Source organism: Dromiciops gliroides, chromosome 3 (assembly GCF_019393635.1).
Source record: "Dromiciops gliroides isolate mDroGli1 chromosome 3, mDroGli1.pri, whole genome shotgun sequence".
In the NCBI taxonomy this organism is placed as follows: Eukaryota; Metazoa; Chordata; class Mammalia; order Microbiotheria; family Microbiotheriidae; genus Dromiciops; species Dromiciops gliroides.
In genome coordinates this window covers 410754342-410782014 of record NC_057863.1, presented here as the reverse complement: position 1 = coordinate 410782014, position 27673 = coordinate 410754342, and the positions used below count along the sequence as shown (strand labels likewise).

Below are 27673 nucleotides of genomic sequence, written 5' to 3'. Positions count from 1 at the left end.
TATTGTTGATTTTTATCCAATTTTAAAATTTAATCATTGACTGAAAGTTAAAGTAGCTGACTTTCACTCATATAAATGTGCAACAATTAAATTGATAAGTGATTTTAATTTGCCTATGAAGAACATATCTAGTGCAAATTTTATGAAGTAATCCTATGTCATGTTGATCGCTTTTGCAGTTTTTGGCACAATTAGCTGCTTGGCATAAGAACAGATTATCTGATCGTCTAATTTGGATGACTAGGTACTGTTGTCTTTTAACCTGTGTTAACCAGTATAGTAGCTGATGATTGTGTTCTCTCTCTCTCTCTTTTTTTTTTCTTGTTTTTTAGTGAGGCAATTGGGGTTAAGTGACTTGCCCAGAGTCACACAGCTAGTAAGTGTTAAGTGTCTGAGGCCGGATTTGAACTCAGGTACTCCTGACTCCAGGGCCGGTGCTATATCCACTGTGCTACCTAGCTGCCCCGATTGTGTTCTCTTAATATCTACTCTATCTCATTGTTGAATTACCATGAAGTATGTTTGTTAAATACCTACCTACACATAATGGTTTTTTTGATACTTCATTAAGGCAAATTGAGGAGACTGTACTTATCTTCAAATGAGATAGTATATATGAAAAAAACTCTGGAAAAGTTCCAAGTCCTAAACCAGTGTCCTTCAGGAATTCCACCCTACACTGAAAGACAAAACTTGGAAATTGAAAACATGTCTGTTTAATGGAGATAATGTTTTACTTTTAAAATATGTCATCCTTATAAATAGTCACAAGGGGGCCATGACCACAGTCATCAGCATGGACATGGACATGGACACGGACATGGGCACAGGCATCCTCATGGACATGAAACAAAAAATCCAGAATTTTTGGAAGAGTATGATGCAGTATTGAAAGGACTTGTAGCTCTGGGAGGCATTTATCTGCTATTCATCATTGAACACTGTATAAGGATGTTTAAGCATTACAAACAACAAAGGGTATGTATCTGTTTTCTTATTTTTATTTTGATATGTAAAACTAAAAGGATATTATCATCCTAGTATTTTCTTTTCTTTTTCTTTCTTTTTTTTGGGGGTGAGGCAGTCAGGGTTAAGTGACTTGCCCAGAGTCACACAGCTAGTTAAGTGTCAACTGTCAGAGACTGGATTTGAACTCAGGTCCTCCTGAATCCAAGGCCAGTGCTCTATCCACTGCGCCACCTAACTGCCCCCTATAGTATGTTCTAATAAAAAACCCAAAGCAGTGTAGAACAAGAAAATCTTCCTCTTTTGTTTTTGTTTTTTCCGTTGTTATTGTTTTGTTATGTCTTTAATCCCTCTCTTGGTTAATGTTTTTATTAAACAGTCTTATTTACATTGGGAATTCATTCACTGTTAAGTAAAAATAGTGAAATGCTCTTCACTTCATACTTTTATGCATTTCAGCTCAAAATCCATTTGTATTGCATAATTATCTAATTGGTTTAAATGGGTTAGGGAAATCTATATGTAACTTTATACCTTTTTATGGAAATAGGCTGAAATCAAGCAGAGGAAACCAAACACTCTTCTTTTTATGTTACTCTTAAGAAATAGCTCTTTCCCCATTTCCACTAAATTCCACTAAATGTTTGCAATGTACTCAAATATTATATATGAAAAAAATTGTTCCTTACTGATTTTTTTCATCCATCTTCCATATCATACACTTTTTAATAACTAAAATGAGGGGAACCTTAATAAAGAATAGTTTTTTAAATCTGGAATCCTTTTTTCATTCTATTTTGAAACTTCTTTTCCCAAAAGGAAGATCTTGGTTCAAGCTGTACCTATGACAAATACTAGCTTTGTGTGGGCCAGTCACCTTTCAGTGCCCCAGGCACCCTCTAAGACCATATATCTTAGTCCTTAGGTTTAGTTATTACAGTGTCAACTCTCCTACTCAGAGAATTCCAATAGCTCCCAATTCCCTGTGGGATCAAATATAATCTGCTGTTTAGTTTTTAAAGCTCATCACAACCTGACCCCAGTCTACCTTTCTGGCCTCAATATTTAATACTCCCTCTCCCTGTGTGGAGAAGGGCCTTTAGAGACTAAACAGCCCAATTCCTTATTTTACAAATGAAAAAACTGATGCCAAGAGATATTAATAACTTTGCCAATGTCATTGGTAGAGCTAGGGTCCGGCTCAGGGCTTCTTAAACTTTACCCACTATTGACCCCTTTTCACCGGAGAAATTTTTATGAGTATATAGGTATATAAAACAGGTATACATAACCTTTTACTGTTGACAGATTTTTGTGACCCCACACATGTAATTACATGACCCCATATGGGGTCATGACCCATAGTTTAAGAACCTAGGGTCTAGCCAAACTGTCCCTTTTACTCCTCACGAATAGCCTCTCACCTGCTATCTCTACACCTATGAATTGAATGCATAAGTACCACCCTCTACATGAGGCCTTATTCTCACCCCCACCACACCAAAAAGTAAACTGATAGTGCCCTAATTGTTTCATAGTTATTTTATATTCTGTAGGTGCTTTTATATGCACACGTTGTCTTCCATGATACAACGTAGGTTCCTTAAGAGCAGGAACTGTTTCATTTTTCTCTTTGTTTTCCCAGTGTTTAGCGTAGTGCCTGGTACCTACCTTAAAGAGTCATGAACCAGAAACAAAGGGCTTTGCAAGTCTTAAAGCACAATATAAATGATAGCTATGCTTGGGAGAAGGACTTTCCCTGCTAGGGCTTCCCTCAGTGGATGAAGCCATAGTCTCAGGCTCCTTTCTCCCCTGCTTGCTCTCTATCCTCTCCAAAAAAAAAAAATCCTACTGAATGTGGCTCTCCATACAAGTCTTCGCAGGCTTCTTTAAAATTGGCTGAGTAAGAATATTATTTTTAATCCACAAGAAGTAGGAATTTCTTGTTAGACATGTCAAACACCAAGAACTGGTGAGTATTAAGTTTTTAAACATCTTGTTTTTTAAAATGGTGCCATCAGCCACCTAGAAACTCAAGCTTAAAACATGAGAGTAATGTTTTATTCGTCCTTCTGCGTAAGTTCTCAAGCTTCACTTTTTACATTTTCTCTGGAATCTATATTCTTCTCTCTATTCCTATTATCTCACATTAGTTTAGGAGCTCTAATGATAACTGGGTTTTTGGGTTTTGTTTGGGTTTTTTTTGGCCTAGATTAGTTTGCAGTATTCTTCCCCCTGCTGCAGTCTGTCTTATACATTGCTGGAGGATTCTTTGGTCATACCTTTGTCCTAAAACCTTTAGTAGCTAAAACTTTTTATCCCAAAATCATTACCTCCTAAAATAGATTCTACTCTCCTTTGTTTAGTAGTCAAGGCTCTCTTTGATTGTACCTCCCCAAGTATTTTTCTATAATTTTCTCCCACTCCTGCTCTTTAGGATCCTTTTCCTTCAGCCAAATTACACTGGTTCTGTTGCCTTTTCTTCTGTGAAACCTTCCCAGCTTCCCCCACTCTTACATACTCCATAAGAGCAAGGACCATATCTTACTTTCTCTTGTGCCAACATGTCTAGTATATGGAGTAGGAATTCCTAAATTCAAAAATAAATGTTCATTAAATAAATTAGTGGTTGCAAGAAATACAGGTATTTAATCTAGAAAAGAGAAGACTTTCATGGGGCTAGGGGTATGTGTGATATGATAGTTATCTTCAGGTGTTTGAATGAAAGTTATACACAATGAGAGAGATTTGTTTTAGTGCTTCAGAGAGCCAGCATCATTGGATGGAAATTTCAGGAAGGTGGGTTTTGACTCAATCATAACTAGAGCTTTCTGGTAGGCTGAGTCTTATTTAAATGAACTTTGTTTTTGTGTTTTACTTTTAACATACTTTCCATTACTGAATGTGGTTAAAATGTAATTTTAATCTGATTTTTATTTCAGGGAAAACAGAAGTGGTTTATGAAGCAGAAAGCAGAAGAGTCAGCTATCGGAAGGAAGCTTTCAGATCATAAATTAAATAATACCCCAGATGCTGACTGGCTTCAGCTTAAACCTCTTGCAGGTAGATTTCAAAGCTCGTATCCTAAAATTCAGTGAAAAATGCTAAATGGAAAAATTTAAATGTAGTACCTGCTTCCAGTATCTTTTTGTTGAATAAGCTTTTGCCTGAGATTCTTGCTTGCGGTTCTGTTGTTCTAGAGATACTTTTAACTGTAATTTTGTCTATAAAAGTCCGTCGCTGTCAATGTGTAATGTCCTCTCTCTCAAATTCTTGTATGCTGGTCATACCTTTTTTATGTAACTCTAATTTCTAATTATGTCTTTATTTTTCATTTAATTAAAAAAAAACCTCATTTTTACATATATTTATAATCTATTCTGCCCACTGTGTCTCCTGCCCCTATTGGATAAGTAAACAAAAAGAAATTTAAAAGCCTCATTATAAATGTATAATCTAGAAAAACAATTTCCATATTACCTATTCCTGAAAATTTCTCTTTGGCAGTGGCATGTTTCATCTTCCATCCTTTACACCAGTCAGATGTTCCAAAGCCTTTCAAAGTTCTTTTTCTCTATAGTATTGCTATTTTTTGTATAAATTCTTCTAGTACTGCTTATTTCACTTAGCATGAGTTCATAGAGATCATCTTAGTTTCTTCTGATTCTTCTTATGGTCCAAAAATATTCCATTTCATTAATATACCATAATTTGTTTAGCTATCTCCTAATAAAAATGCCCTTTGTCTGATTTGGGCTACTATGTAACTGCTATGAACATATTTTTTTAAAGTAAAACGTTATTGATAAATTTTGTTTTGACAGAAAATATTTCTTAACAAATATCCAAATAAACCCTGCCATAAAATAATACATTGCCTAAAAATAGCTAGTTTATTGCTTGTTAACAAAAAGGTCTGTACTTAAACTTTGACAATACGGTGCTAATAATGAACATTATATTATGATCAGAATGTTGCCTCTCAGGGTTAGCTGAATTTACTTTGTTGTAATCATTATCTTTTCATTCTGCTTTCTTTATCTTATATATCAGTTCCTAAAAGATCTTCTCATGTCTGTTAGAATTCTTCATATATTCCACTTCTTAAAAGGGAGCAAAAATTACATTACATTTGTATATTGATTTGTTTAATCATTCTCCAAACTTTTGGGACGTATTTTTCTTCTCAGCCTTTTGCCAAGGATCTCTTTTGATAGTCAGTTGTTATTTGTTTCTCTCTTGATTTTTAAAAGGCAAATTCTGTCTGTGTGTGTGTGTGTGTGTGTGTGTGTGTGTGTGTGTGTGTGTGTGTGTGTGTGTGTGTGTCCTACCCCCATTCTACAATTTGTGTTTTCGGATATCTTCAGGCACCTTCTTCCCTTACCTTCTTTCTTATGTTATCTTAAGTCTTAAATCATTCTGTCAGCATTTTTTGGTTCCTAAAAGATTCTGGTAATACTGCTTAAAAAGTTCCAATGAGTTGTGTAGAGTAGACCCTATAATGTAAAGTATTGTTTTATTGGAGTAGGATTGAATTAACATAGCATCATTGGTGTGAAAATGTACTATTTTAACATAATAAACCATCTAGGATATTTTTATCTTGTCAGTATATCTGGGTAAATTTTAACAATTTCAAATTAATTGAATTGTTTATAGCCATATATGTATTTTGACTCCAAATGTAGGAACTGATGATTCAGTTGTTTCTGAAGATCGACTTAATGAAACTGAGCTAACAGATTTGGAAGGCCAGCAAGAATCCCCTCCTAAGAACTACCTTTGTATAGAAGAGGAGAAAATTATGGACCATTCTCACAGTGATGGTGTACATGCTGCTCAAGAGCATGATCTTCATTGTGCAGCACATAACAACCACGAGGAAAGCAAAACTGTGCTGAGGAAGCACAATCATCAGTGGCACCACAAACATTCCCATCATTCACATGGACCCTGTCATTCTGGGTCAGATCTGAAGGAAACTGGAATAGCTAACATAGCTTGGATGGTAATCATGGGGGATGGCATCCACAACTTCAGTGATGGCTTAGCAATAGGTAAGTTAGCACAGGCTTAAGGATTTTTTATTTTTAATTTGTAGTCGATAATCTGTTCTATGAAGTTCTTTTTTTTTTAATTTTGTAGTGAATGAAAATAAGACGTAGTATGGCATAACAGTGGATAGAATTTTAGGATTAGAATCAAAAGGACATATGTACCAATCCGACTTATGACACTTTTTGGTCACAAAATTTTTGTGACCATGGGCATGCCACAACCTCTCTGAGCATACAGATGGTTGGGTCTTAATTGGTTAGAAGGTTCATGTTATTTTTGTGAGGTTGTGTTAATTTTTTTCCTTTTCATGAAGGGCCCTCAGTCCTATTTTGATTATTTGCTATTTAAAGTATGAATTAAATGCTAACACTGAGTGTCAGACTAGAGTGTCAAGAGAGGGTAAAATGTTGGTGACTGTGACTGTTCCAGAGCTGCATTGAGCGAGAAGGCCTAAGTAGTAGATGACTTAGTATTTTGATTTAGTGCCTTGTTTTGCTGGCTCACGAGCAAATGTGACTCCCTTTTGGGGACATTGTGTATTGGAGTGTCATCATAATTCATTGTATATTCACAGAATGCAGCTTCTAAGAAATGCAGCCAGTTGCTGGTGTGCATTCATTTTTCAACCTAGGGCAAGATGCACAATCCGGCCTAGTCTTGTTGATGACAGAACAATAAAGTATCTTTTCTCTCTTCTCTCTCCCCCCCCCCTTTTTTTTTTATTTTTTGAACAGGAGCAGCTTTCAGTGCTGGATTGACAGGAGGCATTAGTACCTCTATTGCTGTTTTTTGCCACGAACTTCCCCATGAATTAGGTAATTTAGCTTCTTTAAAAGAGATCCATAATGTATCTTTCATTTGGTTTTTAATTCATATCATAGTTACACTAGAAGACCATATCATTACTAGATTTAGACTACTGTTACTGGGGATTGGAAATTGTGGATGCCTTTTACTTGTTTTGGAACTCATTTAGACAATTAGAGCTCTTGTTGGACAATTTAATCTGTTCTGCTTTTTTCTAGTCTGATTGATTTTTTTTTCTCTTTCAAAAAGAAAGTGAAGAAACTGTTCCAGGCAAATTATATTTTAAATTTGCATGGTTACAGAATCACTGCTCTGATGACCTCTCAAAGCTAGTGAGGCAGTCTGGGGTACTAGGAAAGCAACTCAAACTTGGATTCAGGAGGCCTGGTTTTGAATCTAGTAATTGGCTTTTGTGACCTTGAGAAATCACTCTAGCACTCTCCCTCAGTTTCCTCCTCTATAAAATAAGACTATCTCTAAGCTCTCTTCCAATTCTAAAATCCTATGTTTCAGTGTTAGCTAGCTGTTTCATATAGTTTATAATGTATCATAATCTAACAGCTTTTGTTAAAAAAATACTCCCTCCTCTCCTCAGATCTGTTTAAATGTACATTAAAAATCATTAGGTTTGTTTTTTTAAATTAATACTTAAATATTTCCAACAGCAATACATATATCCAGTTTGATATATATTCTCCATTGAATTAGCTATAAAATGTTAAGACAGGGTAAATGGTTAATTTTTGAAAAAACTAAATTTATTGTTTTCGAATAATGCAGCGATTTCTTTATCCCACAAACTTTGAGGTGAAGCCTCCCTCTCCTAATTTTCTATAGCAATAGAGTCTTTAAGAAAGCTGACCTAATTCTTCCCCCACCTACCTCCAGATTATAGTCTTATCTCTTGCTTTATTAATCTATTTTTAATCTAAATCAGATCATAATTATGAGGAAATGGTGCTTTTCTTTATGGTTTAATTTGGTAACTCTGATACTAGGGTTGTGGGGTTTTTTGTTTTCTATTTAGTTTTAAAATCAGATTGAAAATATTCTGCCAGCAGGATTCTCATTCCAGCACTGAAAAACACTCATTTCTGTGTGGAATAAAATCATTTTATTGGAGTTTTAAATTTGAATTTGGTAAATTCCTATAATTAACATGAGATTCAACTCCCTTTAATCTTAAAGTCACAAAGTCATGTATTCTTTTGGCCTCTTGAAAGCTGATACAGCAAAGAGCATTTCCATCCCCACCTCCCTTTCCAACCATAAATACACATTGTTTTATTCTTTTTATTCCTTTTTTTTTTTTTTGGCAGGGCAATGGGGGTTAAGTGATTTCCCCAGGGTCACACAGCTAGTAAGTGTCAAGTGTCTGAGGTCAGATTTGAACTCGGGTACTCCTGAACCCAGGGCCGGTGCTTTATCCACTGTGCCACCTAACAGCCCCTGTTTGTTTGTTTCTCTCTCTCTCTCTCTCTCTCTCTCTCTTTTCTTTCTTTCTTTCTTTCTTTCTTTCTTTCTTTCTTTCTTTCTTTCTTTCTTTCTTTCTTTCTTTCTTTCTTTCTTTCTCTCTCTCTCTCTTTCTTTCTTTCTCTCTCTCTTTCTCTCTTTCTCTCTCTCTTTCTCTCTTTCTCTCTTTCTTTCTCTCTTTCTCTCTTTCTTTCTTTCTTTCTTTCTTTCTCACCATCTCTGACTTACTCCAGAAGTAGGGGCCTCAGGTAGAGATTTATTCCTCTTCTATATAGAATTAGATAGGTAGGCCATTTGGTAGATAAAGAACCTAACCCTACTTGTAGAGGGACATACATATAGACCTAAACTAAAGGATCAAAACTACTGTGACCTATAAAGAAGACCCAGCTTATGTTTTTTAATATTTTTGAGCAGATATGACATTGGTTGAAGGTGTGAAATTAGTAACTGCATCGTGGATCATATTTACATCTGGGAGACCCCTCAGTGTTTAAGGCTAACACCCTTGTTATGCAGATGAGGAAACTGATCTGGCCTGGAGAGTTAATAGGATTTGATCAAGGTCCCACAGAGAATAAGAGATTTGAACCCAGAATCCCCAAGACTGTTACCCAACTTGCATCAATTAAGCTGGACATGATAAGAATTTTCATTTCTTGTTGGAAAAAAGCAAATGAATTTTAATACAGCAGTGGGGCAAAAATTCATGTATTTCAGTCTTGGTTTGTGTGTTTCTTGTGGTTGTTTTTTTTTTTGGATGCATGGAAGCATTTCTTTTTATTTTTCTTATAACAATACAGTTTTTATACCACATAAACTGTTGCCCATAAGTCAAAGAGGTCATGTCTGTTTAATGAGCAATCCTGGTACATCTCTTTTGCTTTACTTAAGCTTATATGCAGTGGCTGTCCTAATGTAAGTCAATGGAAACATTTTATTTTTTTTTTTCAAACTGACAATGCATATTTATTTTTTTTTAAATTTATTTGTTTATTTATTTATTTAAGTTTTCAACCTTTGTTTAGATAAGATTTCCAATTTCAAATTTTTCTCCCTTCCCTCCTCCCCCCCTCCCCTAGACAGCAGGTAATCTGATACATAACATTAAACATATTTCTGCATTAGTCATGTTATACGAGAAGAATCAGATCAAGAAGGAAAAACCTCAAAAAAGAAAAACAGCAGCACCAAAAACAAAAGAAATAGTATGGTCCAATCAGCATCCATATTTCACAGTTCCTTTTTTTTTTTTCCCCCTGGATTTGGAGAGCCTTTTCCATCATGAATAGTCCTTTGGAACTTTTTTGTACCATTGGATTGATGAGAAGAATCTAGTCTATCACAGTTGATCATGTGTGTTTCTTTTAAAACTACAAGTATAGCATATAGATATTTAGCTTTTGTGAAGATAATTACATACATTCTCTAATGAGATAACTTCTTTGCCAGTGAGACCCGTCAGTGGTCTTACCTCCCCTCTTTCTAGTCACTTACTGCTGATGTGATCTGAACAGGAGCTACTGTCATGGAACCTAGCCTTTTCATGAAAGTTCCTGAGACTTGTTATACTCAGAGTCTCTTTTTTCCTTTTTTTCTCATGTGTGCTATCTGAAAGATGAAATGATTTTTTTTTTTCCGTTTTTGTTTTTTATTTTGGTGAAGCAATTGGGGTTAAGTGACTTGCCCAGGGTCACACAGCTAGTAAGTGTCAAGTGTCTGAGGCCAGATTTGAACTCAGGTACTCCTGACTCCAGGGCCGGTGCTCTATCCACTGTACCACCTAGCTGCCCCTGAAAGATGAAACAATTAAGGAAACAAAGGTTCCATCTTCCAAGCATCTCAGTTTATGAAGCAGTACATGCCAGTTGCCCAACAAAGGGGAACTAGACCTCCTTAGCTTAGGCCTATGGACCCTGAATACAGGGGGAGAAATACAATTTTATATATTAAAAACAACCAAGGCCAATTAATTAAAAGGGAACAATACATTAGGTATTCTTATTTCTAATTAGGTGAAAGATTAGGGACTTTACAAGTTGGGATGAGGAGAGTAAACAGGTACAGTTCCCTGAATTCAGAAAACAAGTATCTGTAAACAGTCAAAGGAACATGGAAACAACTGATTAATCAGTTTGGGGCCAGTGTTCAGATAAGACATAAGGGTTTCCTGAGATGTACAGTTTTGCAAAAACTCCTTGCATCTTTGGATCTGATTGAGTTTCTGGTCAGCACAACCTAGGTCCTTGGTTAAGGGTCTCTAAGCAGCAGGGAGAGGTGGTCCAGTTTCCCAGTCACACAGGGCTAGGTTCAAATAATGCAATAAGGTTTTCTCCCAATTTCCATGATTAAGTAAAATTTTCTCACAAGAGAGGTTGAACTAGACCCATAATTAAATAGAAACTAGAATAGAATAGAATAGAATAATTAAATAGAAACTAGAAACAGAATTGAGTCACAAGATGGAGTCTGTATGATTCATTCAGTTCCCACAATTATCCACTTGCTATGCTGATTCCCCCAATTTCCTCACACCCTTGGGATGAGGATGGGCCAAGGACATTGTGGGAGTTTGAGGGTAGGGCAAAATGGCCAGCCAGGGTCCTAATGGACCAAATTCTCATCATGGAGAGTGAATCAACATGCTCTTTCCATGAAGGCAGGAATGTAAGACCAGAGGACTGCTCTTTGGAATATCACTGCTGGAAATAAAATCTTTCTCACAATTTGATTTCTGGTTCAGCTTTTTATTTTCCTAGGCCATTGTCTTATGGAGGAGGCAACTAGAGTTAGTGGTTAGAGTGCTGGGCTTGGAGTCAGGAAGACCTGAGTTCAACTCTGGAACACTTAGTAGCTGAACAAATCAGTCACTTAACCTCTGTCTTCAGTTTCCTCAACTGTAAAATGGAGATTACAATAGCTTCTATCTCTCAGGGTTGTTGTGAGGATCAAATGAGACAATAATTGATAAAGTGCTTAGCACAGTGACTGGCATGTCATAGGTGCTTGATAAATGTTTGTTTCCTTTCTTCCCTCCTCCTTCCCTCTCTCCCTCTAAAGAAGATTGCTTTGAAAATTGTCCTTCCTCCAAGTCTAGAGACTGACTTTGCAAAAAGAGGTACCCAGCATTCCTATATAGGAATTCAGTTAAAAATAGTGACAGTTTACCCAGTATAATGGATATGTAACGATTGGAATGACGCCACCTGCTGGAGACTTACTGTAGAAGAGTTCCACCCATGAAACGAAGGTCTTTGAGGGCAAGACCATGCGTCTTTTCTTTGGTGTCAGGAAGTGACGCAGACTGGTGGGAGGAGGAAGGAAGAGACTGGCGCTCACTCTCGCTCTTTTTCCTTTGGACTCTGGTGGAGAGCGGAGCTAGAAATGTGCCTTCCCTTTAATAGATAGGAATCTAGGCCTTTCTCTCTCTTTACCAAATTCTTATTCTCCTTAATAAATGCTTAAAAGTCTAACTCTTGCTAAAGCTTATAATTTATTGGCGACCACTCATTAGATATTTTAGACAGTTTAGCTAGAATTTTAGCCCTTAACAGATAACTATAATCTTTCTAATATGTCTGTGTCTGATGATCTTACCACCTGTAGTCAAAATGGTACTTCGTTGCAGTTTAAGAAAATCAAGCTCATTGCTATTGTCCCACAGGAGATAAAGATACATAACTGAACCTTTCATCTTCATAAGTGATTTAACTTGAATTGAGAAAACATAAATAAGGTGAGGTTATATACATTATTTCATTCAGCTGTGTTTAAAATGCCTCCATTTTGCTTTAATTGCAGGTGATTTTGCAGTCCTCCTTAAAGCTGGTATGACAGTAAAGCAAGCCATTGTGTACAACCTTCTCTCTGCCATGATGGCTTACATAGGCATGCTGATTGGTACAGCTGTGGGTCAATATGCCAATAACATCACCCTCTGGATCTTTGCCATCACTGCAGGCATGTTTCTCTACGTAGCCTTGGTGGATATGGTAAGACTTAATTTTATGCTATTATTGCCCATAATAAGATAAAGCATTTTTCTTACATGGAGCATAATCAGCAATTTACTGGAAGCACAATGAAGAAGTCTGTAGAGCCATGCTACAGAAAATATTTTAGTACCTTCATTATATATATATATATATATATAAAATTTGGCTATTGAAAAAAGAAAACACTTCTGTTACGCTGTGAGCAACAAACAAGCTGTTGGGAATAACTGGATCTGTGATTTCATACTCCTTTTTACATGGTGACATGTAAACTCAAGACAACTGATCTCATAACTAGTAAAATCTTCCCCAATCCCCAAGTAATTGGGATGCTACTATTGTCGTCACTTAATATGTGTTTTGTCTGAAATGATAGACTGTGTCTTTGAGCAAGACTCAAGTCAGACAAACTGAATAACTGGCCTTTCTTTAGATTTAGTGGGCATAGTGTGTGTGATGGGTCTTCTTAATGTGTGTTTCTTTAGGCATCTGTGTAATTATCTTACAACTCTACCTAAAAGTTAATGTATCCATCCTTACTAACTGTTTTCTTGATCTTCTATTTCTTGAATCATGAATTGTATCGGTTTTATGCTAGTGAAACTTTTTTGAACTTGAGTCCTCAATTATATAGTCCCCTAACCAGAAATGTAGACAGTATGGGAAAACAAATAGAACATATACTAACACCAGACCACTTGAAGGCTTATCTTTGTTTTAAACAAATGTTTGCTGTCAGCTTGCTTTCTTGTGATTTACCTGTTCCTTCCCACAGTCGGGTACTGGGGAGACTAGTGTGTACCACTGAATTGAGGTTTAAATACTGAGATGGGATTGGTCTTTGTTATTTAATTCTGTAAGGAATTCACAATGAAGCCTAGAGAGGCAACTTCTCTGTAGCTTGTTGTGTGGACTGTAAATTTAAGAGTATATGTGGTAAATGGTGGAGGCAGGACTCAAACACAGATTTTCCTAAATTTGGAGTTGTCCCCTTCCACTATGCCCCCTCTCTTATCAACATTAGATAACATTTGACAGACCTATTGTTTGACATCCATTTAAAAAAAAAAACAACTTTGTGTTCCAAATTTTTTTCCTGCTTCTCTCTCCACCCTCCCTTTAAGAAGGCAAGTAATTCAATATAAATTATACATGTGTAGTTATGCAAAACAGACTGACTTATTGTTTGAACCAAACCAAAATTGCTTTTTAAGAACGTGTTTCTTTTCCAGCTTCCAGAAATGCTGCATGGTGATGGTGACAATGAAGAACATGGCTATTGTCCTGTGGGGCAGTTTATTCTTCAGAATTTTGGCTTACTTTTTGGGTTTGCCATCATGCTGGTGATCGCCCTTTATGAAGATAAAATTGTGTTTGACATCCAGTTCTGACCATTCCCGGTAATCACTGTCAGCCACAATGATGTTGCTGTATGGCTTTGCACCTGCCCCGTGTACTATGTGCACACTGCTCTCTCTGAGAAAGACTGTGGCTTGCACTACTTACAAGTTTCATAAATTTGCATATAACCATGAAAGACAGTGGAGCTCATGCTTATTTTTCCTGAGTGACAACTGGTCTTTAAAAGAATGAATGATAAAATAAGGGAAAAAAATGGGACTCTATGGACCATTGTTTGTATAGGTTTGATGAAGATGCTATAGAACCTATTCTGGTTAGAATTTCTAAGAACACTAATAGGGCTGCTCAGACTTGTCTGCAATCTGCCCAGAGAACTAGAATTTGAACCAAATCTTTACAAACATAGAAAGATTTTAAATGTACTTGATGCTGGGCACACCTTTTTTGTTCATTCGGAGCAAACATAATTACAGTATACCGGGGCTTGTAGTTCAGCTTCATATAAACTGTATGGTAATAGGGATCAACTTGATACAACTTTTTAATAGCATAAAAAGTTATTAGATTTGATGTTAGCTTGTAGGAACTAGTAGGAAGATTCAGGCTGCGTTAGAATTTGTGTTTAGTGTGGGGGCAAGCCCTGACTCTTGTGCTCATAGAGTTACTATTTTTGTATATATTTGCATAGTGCTTTCACTTGCAGCCTAAACTACTGAGAAATAGTGATTGTATGTTTGTGTGAACTCTGGTTTAATGAAAGATTCCTAACGGTTCTTAGTATTAATAGTGTGGTTATTTTGGGGACAAGGTAAAACTTTTTTTCTTTCCTTTTCATAGCAGTGCCCTAAAAAAAAAAAAAATCAAAGAAATAATGCACCACCCCCTTCAAGCATGGTCCAAATACAGGTTTCCCTGTTGCCTGCGTTGTTATTGACCTGTGTGGGAAGCTGTGTTGTGAGTTCTGAATGTATTACTTTAAAACAATGGCATTAGAGCCAGGAACATAAACTGGCTGTGCCAGAAAACCAATATTCAGGATTTATGTATTAAAAAGTAATGGTTATTCAAAGAGTTAATAGCATAGGAGCCCTTTCCAGGGGTTCTAATGGAACCAAATCATTTTGGTTTGGAGGATAAATGAAATGATCAGAGGCCTTGACCTAGTGAAATCAGTTTTACTACTTCATGCCAAGAGAAGACACTGTGTGTGCCTGATTAGTCTTTTTTAGGTCTCCTATAATTGTGAATGATTTGTGAGAAGTGCAAGCCATGTTTATCCTATGTTTTGACCTAATGACCCTTAGTGCTAGTCATAAGCATGTAGCCTTCTGTTGACATGTGCTACGGTCTTCATTTCCATGTGTGCCAGGTAAGCTATATTTGGATTCTGTGCAGCCAGTTTTGTTTTCGTCTGCTTGGCAACCAGTTTAGCTGCTTTTAAAATCTTATTATTCTAATACCTTAATAAGAGCCAAACTCTTTCCATTCCATTTTTGAAGTTTTTCCATTTTAGCTTCCTCCCCTACCCTTTTTTATTCTTCCTCCCTCCCCATTCCTTTCACTCTTTTAATTTTTTAATTTTTTGTATTTTTGTTTTGTTTTGTTTTGAGAAGAGCAGCATGTACCCTTAGGTATTATTAGGTGCCTGCCAGTATTTGTTCCTAATGCTTTAAGCAGGGGTTAGGGGGGCATCTGTGTTGTTATTCTGAGTTAGGTTTAGTTCAATAAAAGAGCTCTGGCTATAGCGGCGAACTCCCATTGTCACAAGTTGGGTTTCTGCACTTGGGCAGTGGGAATACTCTTCACAGCATTGGGCATTTTAATTAGTAGAGTCCCAATTCATTGCTTGGTACTTGGGGCAATCTAGCAGAAAGGTGCTACCAACTCCAAGTGATTCAAGTGTCTCTCAGAAATAAAATTTTTGTTTGGACACAATTCTGCATTCCATCATTTACATTTACTTCATTAAAGAACCATTTTATGAACGGCAACAGCTGAATACATGTCCTGCCTTAAAATGGCTGGTTTTAAAACAAATTAGTTTGTTCATGTTTGGCTTTACATTTTTCTCAAGAATGAAACAACTGTCCTTATTCGCTAGAAGTTTTTCCAGTCTTTTGTGAAGAGCAGTGTATCTGTTGCTGCTAGTCTTTCTTTAGGTTCCCACCAGTATTTGGTTCCAGACCATTCTAATGTACAGTTTTAAGTCCTATTAGACAATCGGAATTCCACTACATTTCTCATTGGCTCCAACATTCCATTCAGCTTGAACGGTCTAATTCAACTTCTATATGTTGGAGGTCATTAATGTTATTTGTTACAATGCTGTCACTGTGTGACATCCATATGAATTTTGATGTAGATCACATTGCACTCAATCAGCTGTGATTATGCTTAGAAATACTGTAGTTAAACTAGATGCAGTGTGTTTTTTTCCATTAACAATGAGTCTATGGTTTAAATGTGATGATGGTCCTGCAAGTTGATACTTGCTGAGATATCTAAACTTTATAAATAAATCACTTTTAAAAATTTATAAAGCTGGAAATGATTAAATGCTGTTTTTGTTTGTCAGCAGTGGTGTGTTCATTTTATGTATGTTCCTGATGCATAAGGAACTCCCCCGAAATAAAGTTATTCAAAAGAGCAAATAGTATTTTGTTTCTATAGTTTTTTATTTCAAACATTTCCTTACATATAATTGTAGTATGAATTAAAATATTTTGTGTTTGATATATAAATGCTCACAATCTCATAATCTAGTCAAGATTTAAAATTTTTTAAAAATTAGTTTAAAAAGTAAGTATACCTTCTCTCAACCCAATGTGGAGAGAAAAGGGAATATCTACAGGAAAATGACACTTTATGGCTATGAACTAAGCTGACACAGCAATGCCACACCTCTTCCAATCCAGTGTTCTGGAGGTTTATCTGAAGGCAAAATCATTGCAATCACAAAGTTAGTAGAATGGCCAGTAGTTGATAATGTTCCTCTCCGTTCACTTGTTTTATATACTGGAGCAATGTAACTAGGCCGTTTTGGTATGTCTGACCGCTTACAAGGCTTCAGCCACATCTGTAAGAAATTGGGGAGGAAAGAAGCCCTTTATCCCAGGGTAGAAGTGTTCAAAGTAGATAATGACAATTTTAAATTGACCCTTTCTACTGACAAGAGTAATGAGAGTTTACAGTCATTTTCAGAAATCTCATTAGTTAACTATTTTAATCCTTTAATACATTCTTTTTTCAGTATGTTGGTGGTGATCCTAGTTGTTGCTGCTTACCCCACACCTTTGTCCTGAGTATGTAATGACACTTAGGGCCAGTATGAGACAGACCTAAGGAGGTATGTCTTACTGTCACCTCAGGGGACCACTATTACAAGGCTTACATAAAGGAGTGAACCTGATTTTTCCATGAATAACTACTACTTGATACATCCAAGGAACTTGTCTACTTCAAAGACTTATGCCAAGTATGTTGCTCAAAATATTTTAGAAATGATTCTTTTTAGAGCCAGTTGGAGGCAGAAGCTGCATTAGTCTACAATGTTATTAATAAGCATCTTGACATTGTTAGAGGGAAGCAGGTCAAACTATCTATTAATAAAGATCCACATGAGTATTAATAGAAAAATACTGACCACAGGAACCGTATCATAAAGGATTTTGGGATAAGACTCTGCTAGTTTCTTAAACTTTCGATTCCAGGATGCTCCATCTAGAAACAATCCATAAATGTAGACACCTAATTTTAATATAAGAAAAACAGGTATTAATATAAGTGAAACTATTTATTTCTAGTACTTGAATTGTTTAGATAGATTTAGGTTTCAGCAGCCTAAATGGCCTAGATGTAGTTACTGAAACTGTACAACATTTATTCACACCAATAAACACCTTTTTGAAATGCTAATACGGGTAACATCCTGAAACCATGAAAAAAAGCAAGCAGTGTTGGAGGTGTTAAAGTGAAAGGCTGCTTTTCCTTAAATTTTGAATAGTGAAGTAATTGGATAGGGACCAGATCAATGATTTCATTGGTATAGGGAACACTTGGGTTAAGGTTTCCTATGTGGAGGTTCACATCTCTGCCACTTGTTGCCTAGAACACAGAGGTTGCTCTGGGTTATATAGACTACAAGACAGAGGCAAGAAGTGAAACCAGGTCTTTCTTTCCTTATGACATGCTGTCTCAGTGAAGTAAATAAAGCAAGATACGAATCAATTAAGAAGTGGTATACCTCAGAGAAGGAAGAAAAAATACAGGATTTCAACTTAACTCAGAAAGATGAACACCCGGTTTCTGTAGTTTGCCGATGACTTACATAACCTTAGCAGTAGCTGGAATTTATAGTAAATTAAAAAAACACGCCATAATACAGATACTGAATAAATTTAAGAGGAAAAGAAACAAGGGAAAACCCCAAATGTCAAAACTTGTCATTTTTGATGAGGTGTCACTACGTTACTCCTCCAGGTTCTCTCCTATCTGTAGACTAAGCATTAGTGGGGATGGGAGAAACTTCTATTTATGCTGAAGCTGTATATGAAGCAGTCCCTCTGATACAAATAATGCCTTATTCAGGAGTGTTTGGGATCAAATTGCCTTGGAGGCTCTCCTTACTCTTTCCTGTGTTGTGTTCACAGATGTCCTACCAAGTCCTCATTGAGCCCTCCCTATCTATAACCCATGAGTTGGATTAACCTTTCTTCATACTTGTATTCCATTCCAATCTTGATTTGCTGAAGCGGCTAAAGTTAATGAAATGCTAACATTTCTGCTGGTAGAACAATTTGGAAATTATTCGTTTACAGGTTGGTTTACATTTCTGTTAAACCTAATTATCCTTTTTTTTTTTTTTTTTTTAGTGAGGCAATTGGGGTTAAGTGACTTGCCCAGGGTCACACAGCTAGTAAGTGTTAAGTGTCTGAGGCTGGATTTGAACTCAGGTATTCCTGACTCCAGGGCTGATGCTCTATCCACTGCACCACCTAGCTGCCCCTAATTATCTATCTTGATTACCAATGTCAGCACACAGTTGGTCTGTGCTCCTGACTGAAATCAAGATGTAGAAAGTCAAACACTCATGATAACTCTTTCCTGCCTCTTTCTTTTCTCCCATTCCTGAAACTATTGAACTGCCTGGCCTCTATACTCTTGGCAGTCTTTAATTGCATTACTACTTCTTAAGGAGACAAAAAGCTCTTTCTTTTTGAAGGGTGTGAAATTTTTATTATTTGTAAAATGCCTTTTTGGTAAGGCAATTGGGGTTAAGTGACTTGCCCAGGGTCACACAGCTAGTAAGTGTCAAGTATCTGATACCAGGTCCTCATTCCAGGGCCGGTACTCTATCTACTGCACCACCTAGCTGCCCCCACACATAATGGGGTTTTTGGTTTTTTTTTTTTTTTTGGTGAGGCAATTGGGGTTGAGTGACTTGCCCAGGGTCACACAGCTAGTAAGTGTCAAGTGTCTGAGGTCGGATTGGAACTCAGGTCCTCCTGACTCCAGGGCTAGTGCTCTATCCACTGTGCCACCTAGCTGCCCCACACATAATGTTTTAAAGAACACATTGTCTATCATAGTTTGTACTACCTTCACCCATAATGCACTTCAATGAGATGAGAAGTTGCTCTACAAATAACGATACTATAGCATATACTGTACCATGATGTTTTCTGATAGCCTCTTGGTTCCTTCATGAAGCCAGTGTATCTTAGAGCAACTGGAAGGGACCATAATCTTTCCCTGAGTTCTAGTCCCACATTTCCAATAGTTATGCAAAGCTCTATCTAGATGTCATGCTGCCTTCTCAACTCAATATGTCTAAAACTCAACTCCCCTTTTTTTTCTTTTTTTTCTTTTGTGGTGCAGTGAGGGCTAAATGACTTGCCCAGGGTCACATAGCTAGCAAGTGTCAAGTGTCTGAGGTTGGATTTGAACTCAGGTCCTCCTGAATCCAAGGCCAGTGCTTTATCCCCTGTGCCACCTAGCTGCCCTCAACTCCCCTTTTAAATTAATTTCCCCCTTTTAACTTTCTTTCTTTCTCAGGAGACATCATCACTCTATATTTTGCATAAAAAAAAATTGGGACTACCCACCTTCCTTTTCCTACTGCAAACAACTTGACATAATTCCCAGTCTTTCCTATGTGCCAGTCTCTGAAGAGGTGACTCTTCTTGGAACCACCAATATTCTTCCTTGCATCCTATGTCCATCTCTCAAAAACCCCTTCCATACCCTCCCCTCAAACTATTATCCTATACCTCTTCATACTCTGACAGCCAACCCCGCCCCCAGCAGTCTGTCCTCATTACTCTGCTTTCTCCCCTATCTTCTCAGCTTCTTAATATGATTTCTGACCTCATTATTCAATTTAAACTCTCCAAGATTATAAATGATCTATAAATTGCCAGCTTAATGGCCTTTTTCTCAGTTCTTATCTTTCTCGACCGCTGTAGCATCTTATGCTATTGACCAAACATTCTCCTTGACACTATCTTCCCATTGCGATCTGGCTGATATGTCTTGATCTCTTTTGCTCTTGTCCCCGCGCCCCCCCCCCCCCCCCCCCCCCGCCAATTGTGAATACACCCTGAACCCATTTCTCTCCCTACATTCGTCTTGGTAGTCATGAATGCTAGAAAGAAACTGAGACTGTCTAATCCAATACCTTCATTTTACAGATGAATAAATTGAGGTGCAATGAGGCTAATATCTTTCAATGATCAGCAACTTAGTAAACTGCGCCCATGTCCATACTTCAGTTGTCAGCTGAAGAGCATTTTTATTTAACTAATGGCTGCTAGCCTTATTGAGTACTATTATATCATTTGAGAGAAGCCATACTCACCAAGAGAAAAACTGTGCTCCAAACTCCCAAGTATGTTGTGGTTCAATGGACTATTTCAGTGACAATAAGCAAAGTTTGTAAGCAGCCTAAAGAATAATTATCAAATATAATGGAAAGGGAATTTGAAGAACTTAGGTCTATTCCACTTTTATAAAAATAGCCAGAGGGGGCAGCTAGGTGGTAGTGGCATCGGCTCTGGATTCAGGAGGACCTGAGTTCAAATCCGGTCTCAGACACTTGACACTAGCTGTGTGACCCTGAGCAAGTCACAACCCTCACTGCCCCACAAAAATAAATAAATGAAATAAAAATAAATTTTAAAATAGCCAGAGAGAATGGAATAGCATATGCCTGCCCCACCAAAAAACCTAACCTGTAACCCAAAATGACATCCTGCAAATAAATAGGTGATGAAAGTAAAGGATTTGAGATATTTCTTTTAAAAAATCCTCAGGTGAACAGATAACATTCAATATATAAACAACAGAAGTACAAGAAAGGTAAATAAGTGTCATGATCAAAGTGATGAAATTAACTTTTATTTTTAAAGACTATTGTTTAAGGAGAGAAATCCATATAATTAGATCTTTGGGGTAAAAGAGAGGAAAAATAGGGACCATCAAATGATAAAAAGATACAAGGGTCTAAAGATTAAAATAGAATGTAAAGGAACAGGAGAAACAAAAGCAAAAAAAGTTGATTCCATACAACATTGACTAAATCTCCTGATCTCTACCAAATCTGTGGTTGAATGGTGATGGTGATTCCAGTAGTTTCTTGGCAAGGGGGGGGGCACTGTAGGAAGTGGAATAGGGGAGATAGCTTGGAACAGGATTTCTCTAGTGGGAGGAGGAAGTGCTGCTGAAGACCAATCCTATGGTGAGCAAGTGGTATGCCTGGTACGAGATAGGGATTTTGCAGTGGGTTTTATCTAGGGGATGTTTGTGCATTGGGAGGCCATTTTTATGAGAGCACTCCATGGGCAGCATGAGAAGGGAAAAATGAAGTCGAGATAGTTGGGACCTAGAGTGATGCGAAGAACATAAAGCCAGAGATGGGATGGAATGGGTCTTTCAGATTAAGACTGATCATGGTGAGGACAGGGAATACCTACTCTCTACAAACCTTTGTTTTTTTCTCACACTTTGGACAGAGTAACTGACCATCCATGACTGCTTCTATCTACCATTGCTTCCCTCATGAGTTTTCTTAAACATGTTTTTATTGATGTCTTTTTTTTTTACATACCATAGTGTCCCCCCCCAGTGTCTGTCCTCCTCCATGAGAGCCATCCTATATACTAAATAATATTTTAAGGCAAAAAAATTAATAAAAAATCAATATAATCTATCAATACACTGGAAAAGTATGAAAATATATATAACAATTAGGGAATTTGCCTCTGTAAAGGGATGAAGTGGAAGTGTCTTTTTGCACCTCTTTTTTCAAGCCATGCTTGATCTTTATAATTTTGTAATATTCCCTTTTGATTTTGAGGTGTATAGTTATTCTTTCAATTTATATTTGTGTAGGCATTATGTATGTCTTCTTGGTTTTGCTTAGTTCTGTTCAGCATCAGTTCATGTAGACTTAAAACATGGTTCTCTGTATTCATCACATTTCTCATTTTTTTATAGCACAGTAATATTCCATTACATTAATATACCACAGTTTGTTTAGCCATTCCTCAATTGAAGAGCAACTACATTGTTTTGGGGTCTTTGTTGTCATAAAAAGTACTGTTATAAAGATATAAAGACTTTCTTATCAATGGCCTCCTTGGATTATAGGGTATGGACATTTTAGCCACTTTATTTGGATAAAGAATTGATACTTATAAGAGTATGACAAAGAACAAAAAGGGAAGACTAAGATCTACCAAAGCCAATAAGAAATAGAAGAGAGCTCAGTATTTAAGAATGTTTAATCCCATTAGAGGACAGAGGAAATAAATAAAGAACAAATTATTTCACAGCCCATGAATCAGAAAATAAAATTCAGAATTGATGGAAAGGGAAGAGAACAAGCCTATGGAAAACTTTTTGGAATGGGGCATAGTAAAATATTACTAACAATAAGAGGCAGGAGGGAAGATTTCAAACAATTTATCAAACTGGGCAAAATAACAGTAAAATAAAAATGAGATAATGAGACTAGATAAATAATTAAATAAAACTTAGTTTAAGTAAAATTTAACAAAGTTGAGCTAGGGTAGGCAAATGGAATGAATGAATAAATGGAATGGAAGGAAGGAAGAGAGCCTGGGGAAATAGATTTGCTGCAAAGAATTACTAACTAAACTAATGACAGGAACAAAGTACTGACTTAAAAAATGGAAGGTGATTAAAAAAGGTAACCCAAAAGAAATAAATGGAGGAAAATATGAAACTAATAATTTTGACTTAAAATACATATGGAATAAACAATTCAAGAAAATAAAAGTGACAGAAAATAAAACCTATCTTTTAATAGTATACAGGAAAGATATCCAAAGAGATATCACAGACACTGACTGGTTGAAAATAAGGCAAATATAGATTGAAAATGAAAGACTGGAACAAAACTTAACTGTGTATTACCTGTGTCCAAAAAAGGAAAGAGTTACAATTACATTATCAGAAAAAACAAAAATTAAAATTCACAATATCAAGAAAGATAAAGAGGGAAACTATTTTGGTCAAAGGAACCACAGACAAGAAACTAATCTCACTACAAAACAGGTATGCACCAAATGGCATAACAATTAAATTAAGAAAAAAAGTTAACTAAATAGCAGCAAAGTTGGAATCATAAACCTTACTCTCACTTGATCTTAGCCTGAATTGGCTGAGAAATGATAAAAAATTCAATTTCCAGAGCCTCTTGAATGCTCTTCCTTATTGTTGATTTTAGGTCTTCAGTTGGGTGTGGTGTGTGTGTGTGTGTGTGTGTGTGTTCGTGTGTGTTCATTTTCCACTGCCTTCGGTCCTTTGAACTTCTCTATTATTCCTCTAAGAACTTCATCATCCCACAAGACCATGTCAGCCTTGGAACTCACACCTCACCAGGACCTCCTGCTCCTAGGGATCCTTTGATTAGAGGGCAGAGTAGAAATGTTCCTCCCAGAAGCCTTGAATTAGAGTGCTAGAGTCAGAAACTCAGACTCTTGAGTCCAATCCTGTCATTTTACTCATGAGTAAACTGAGGCCCAAAAAAGGTAAGTGACTTTCCCAAGAAGGCTAATATCTATCAGTGATGAGCAACTTAGCAGACTGTGCCCATGTCCACATTCAGTAGTCAACTTAATGGAGTCTTTATTTAACTGATGGCTGCCATCCTTATTGAGCTTGTGAAACGCTTGTTAGTACCACTAACAACAAGCTCCGATACTCATGTTTGTTTTTGCTTTCAGGATAATTGGATTTTTAATACTCTAAATTACCTAATGAGAACAGCCCTCAGTTAAATAAACCATTAGGTTGAGAACAGAAGTGTCAACATAGGAACAATTTAATGACTTGCTTGCTGGTTGCTGATGAACATTAATGCGTTCACAGTCTTCAGCCAAAACACACTTCACATCTATTTTGTAGACAGATTCTAAAAAATATATAGTTCTTCAGAAACTTTGCCAAACCTATTCATTCTAAGCAATATCTCACCCTCTTTATCTTCTGCTATAGAGAAAAAATATAAAGGAAATTTATATCCAAATTAAATTATTTTCTCCAATTTGATTAAATAGAAATTTATTTAGGACCTCCTATATTCAAAGCACAATCCTAGACAGAGGATAATGAATGCAATAGTCCTTATCTCAAGGAGCTTATATTCTAGGGGCATTACAATAGATAAAGAGATAAATAAGTGGAAGGTAATTCCATGAGGGAGATAAAATGAACATTTGAGCTGAGTTTTGAAAGGTGATCAGGATTCCAAGAAGCAGAAATGAGAAAGGAGTGCATTTCAGGAATGGCTTATGCAAATGCATGAAGTGAGATGTCCAGTGGGAATGAAGAAAGGAAATAAGCACTTATTAAGCCCCTACAATGTTTCAGGTGGGGCAGCTAGGTGGCACAGTGGAGACAGCACCAGACCTGAAGCCAAGAAGACTCATCTTCCTGAGTTGAAATCTGGCCCCAGACACTAAGTGTGTTTTCCTGGCAAATCTGTTTTGCCTCAGTTCCTCATCTGTAAAATGAACTGGAGAAGGAAAAACCATTCCAGTATCTTTGCCAAGAAAACCCCAAAGGGGGTCACAAAGAGTTGGACACAACTGAAATAATTGAACAACAACAAGTGTTCCAGGCACTATACTAAGTAAGCTCTTTACAAATACTCTCTGATTTGATGAGTAAACAAATTCACAGGTCTGTGATTCTGAATCCACCTGAAAGTGTCTTTGTCCATTGTCTACAACAATAGTTTATCCTGAGACTGCTTACATCCCAGACACTTTTTAAAAGTAAAATCTATCAGAAGCACATTGTTTATTAAGAATACAAGCATTTGCTTGGAGAAAGGTTATGACCAGAAGGGTTCTTTCTGCTAAAGCTTGGATCTTCCACCTCAAGCAGTTCCCAACTGATCTGATCCTCACAGCAACTCTGGGAGGTGATGCTTTTATTATCTCTAATTTTTAGTTGAGAAAAGTGAGTTAGTAGACAGGTTGAGTGACTTGCCTAGGGTCACACAGATAGAGTTTGAGGCTGGATCTGAAATCAATCCTTTCTGATTTCAGGCCAAGTGCTCTGTTCACTGTACCCCATAGCTGTTTCTAATGGGTGGGGGGAAGAAAACCAATGGTTCAGTTTTATGTGAAGGGATTATAATGTGAGATAAGGCAGGTTTGAACCAGGTTGTGAAGGGCCTTCAATGCCAGATTGGGGGTTTTGTTTTTTATCCTATTGGCAATAAGGACTCATATTAATGTCTTTAGAGTGGCCTTTAGCAGCTGTGTGGAAAATGAATTAAAGAGGGGAGAAACTGGGAGGGAGATTAATTAGGAAGTAATTACAATAGTTTTGAAGTATGTAGGAGGATAGATATAGAGGATGTTATGAAGGCAGATTCCACATGACTTAGCAAATAATTGAGTCTCGGTGCTAAAGGGGAAGGAAGAGGGAAGGAATTAGTCAACCAATATTTTTGGAAGTAAAAAGACAGTGAAGTTTGGATGAAGCTGGATTTAAGGAGGAAGATGCCCCCCATTTTGGACATGTTGAGCTTTGGATGCTGATGAGAATATATGTAGATGGGAGTTGGTAACATGGAGCTAGAATTCAAAAGAGAGAGTGCAGGGCTGTCTATACATTTGGGAGTTATAAGCACAGAGATAGTAATAGATTCCCTGAGACCTGATCAGCCAGTAGAGAAGAGAAACAGGCTGAGAAGATCACATGACCATCTAGATGGTGGTATAGTGATCTTCAACAACACAAAAGCATGAAAAAAGGGATAATGTATCAGATATATAGTAACTAAATTTGAATTCACAAGATAACACAAGGTAAAAACCCTGTGAAATAATTGAAAAGGTCTTGACCTCATAGTCAGCATCCCTGCCCCTAATCTACCTAATGGGAATGTACACAAATACATAGGCTTATGATTTGAGATCCAGCTGTGAGAATCCCTGTCCATTATCCAAAGCAACAGTTTAGCCTGAGGGTTCCCCTCTTTATTATTTTTTAAAGCCAAGTCTATCAGAGACATTATTAAGCACGTGTTTGAAAAGAGATTCTGACCAGATGACTTTCTTCTCCTAAATTTGAAAAGACTTTCAAGAAAATGCATTGTCTCCAAAAGAATTCAAATCTAGCCCCAGACCCTTACTAATTATGTGACCCTGGGCAAATCATTTAACCTCTGTTCGCTTCAGTTTTTTCAACTACGAAATGAGAATAACAGTACCTACTTCACAGGTTGTTGTGAGGATCAAATGAAACTATTTGTAAAACACTTACCATAATACCTGACACACAGTAGGTGCTATATAAATGATTATTCCCTTCTCCTACCCCTCTCAACTTTAGTTCCTCCTGAGATGGTGCAGTGGATAGAGCACTGACCATGAAGTTGGGAGGACCTGAGTTTAAAGTTCACCTCAGACACTTAATGTATGACCCTGGGCAAGTCACTTAACCCCAATTGCCTTAAACATCCAGAGCTATCTCCAGTCATCCTGATCTATATCTTGCCACTGGACCCAGATGACTCTGGAGGAAAGAGTGAGGTTGGTGACCTTGCACAGCCCTCCCTCACTTAAATCCAATTCAGCACAAGTCATGCCATCACCTCCCTATGTTATGGTCCTCTTTGAGAATGAAGGACAAAACAACAACAGTCACCCTTGGGGCAAAGCCAAGATGGCACAGTAAAGGAAGCAGTTAAGCTCTCCCCAAATTCCCTTACAAACAACTTTAAAATAACTCCTCACATCAAATTCTGGAGTGGCAGACTCATCCAAATTATTTTTTTAAAAATTAAACAAATTATAGGAGAAAAGAGTAAAACTACAATAATGGGGGCAGCTAGGTGGCGCAGTGGATAGAGCACTGGCACCTCACTAGTACCTGAGTTCAAATCTGGCCTCAGACACTTAACACTTAGTAGCTGTGTGACCCTGGGCAAGTCACTTAATCCCAACTGCCTCACCCAAAAAAACAAAAACAAAAACAAAAAAACTACAGTAATGGGGGACCTCAACCTTCCCCTCTCAAAGCTAGATAAATTTAACCATACAATAAATGAGTTAAGGATATGAATAGAACTTTAGAAAAGTTAGATATGATGAACCTATGGAGAAAACTTATTCTCAGCTGTACATGGCACCTTCATAAAAATTGACCAAGGCATAAAAACCTTACAACCAAATGCAGAAAAGGAATATATGCACCCTTTTTAGACCACAATGCAATGAAAATTATATTCAATAAAGGGCTAGAAAAACATCGATTAAAAATTAAATAGAAATGAAATAATCTAATCCTAAAGAATGACTGGGTCAAAGAAGAAATCATAGAAACAAGAATTTCATTAAAGAGAATGACAACAATGAGGCATCATACCAAAATTTGTAGGATACAACCACAGCAGTACTTAGGGGAACTTATATAAGCAGTACTTCTATCTCTAAATGCATACATCTCTAGAAGAGAGAAAAAAACAGATCAAT

General features: G+C 36.9%; 2 protein-coding genes across 3 annotated transcripts in view; one reads left to right on the top strand and one right to left on the bottom strand.

Moving 5' to 3' along the window:
- SLC39A10 (solute carrier family 39 member 10) overlaps positions 1-16314 on the top strand; it is a 154209-nt gene extending 137895 nt beyond the window's left edge. For both annotated transcript variants that reach the window (XM_043992178.1, XM_043992177.1), the window contains 6 exons: positions 766-978; positions 3909-4029; positions 5655-6023; positions 6759-6839; positions 12106-12296; positions 13532-16314. In XM_043992178.1, coding sequence (XP_043848113.1) covers positions 766-978; positions 3909-4029; positions 5655-6023; positions 6759-6839; positions 12106-12296; positions 13532-13690 — 1134 coding nt within the window. In that variant the 3' untranslated portion in view covers positions 13691-16314. The remainder of the gene's footprint in view (positions 1-765; positions 979-3908; positions 4030-5654; positions 6024-6758; positions 6840-12105; positions 12297-13531) is intronic.
- Positions 16315-16394: 80 nt separating this feature from the next.
- DNAH7 (dynein axonemal heavy chain 7) overlaps positions 16395-27673 on the bottom strand; it is a 304763-nt gene continuing 293484 nt past the window's right edge. Inside the window, exons 63-64 of the mRNA XM_043992176.1 lie at positions 17305-17408; positions 16395-16737 (exon numbers count right to left, since the gene is read on the bottom strand). Coding sequence (XP_043848111.1) covers positions 16531-16737; positions 17305-17408 — 311 coding nt within the window. The 3' untranslated portion in view covers positions 16395-16530. The remainder of the gene's footprint in view (positions 16738-17304; positions 17409-27673) is intronic.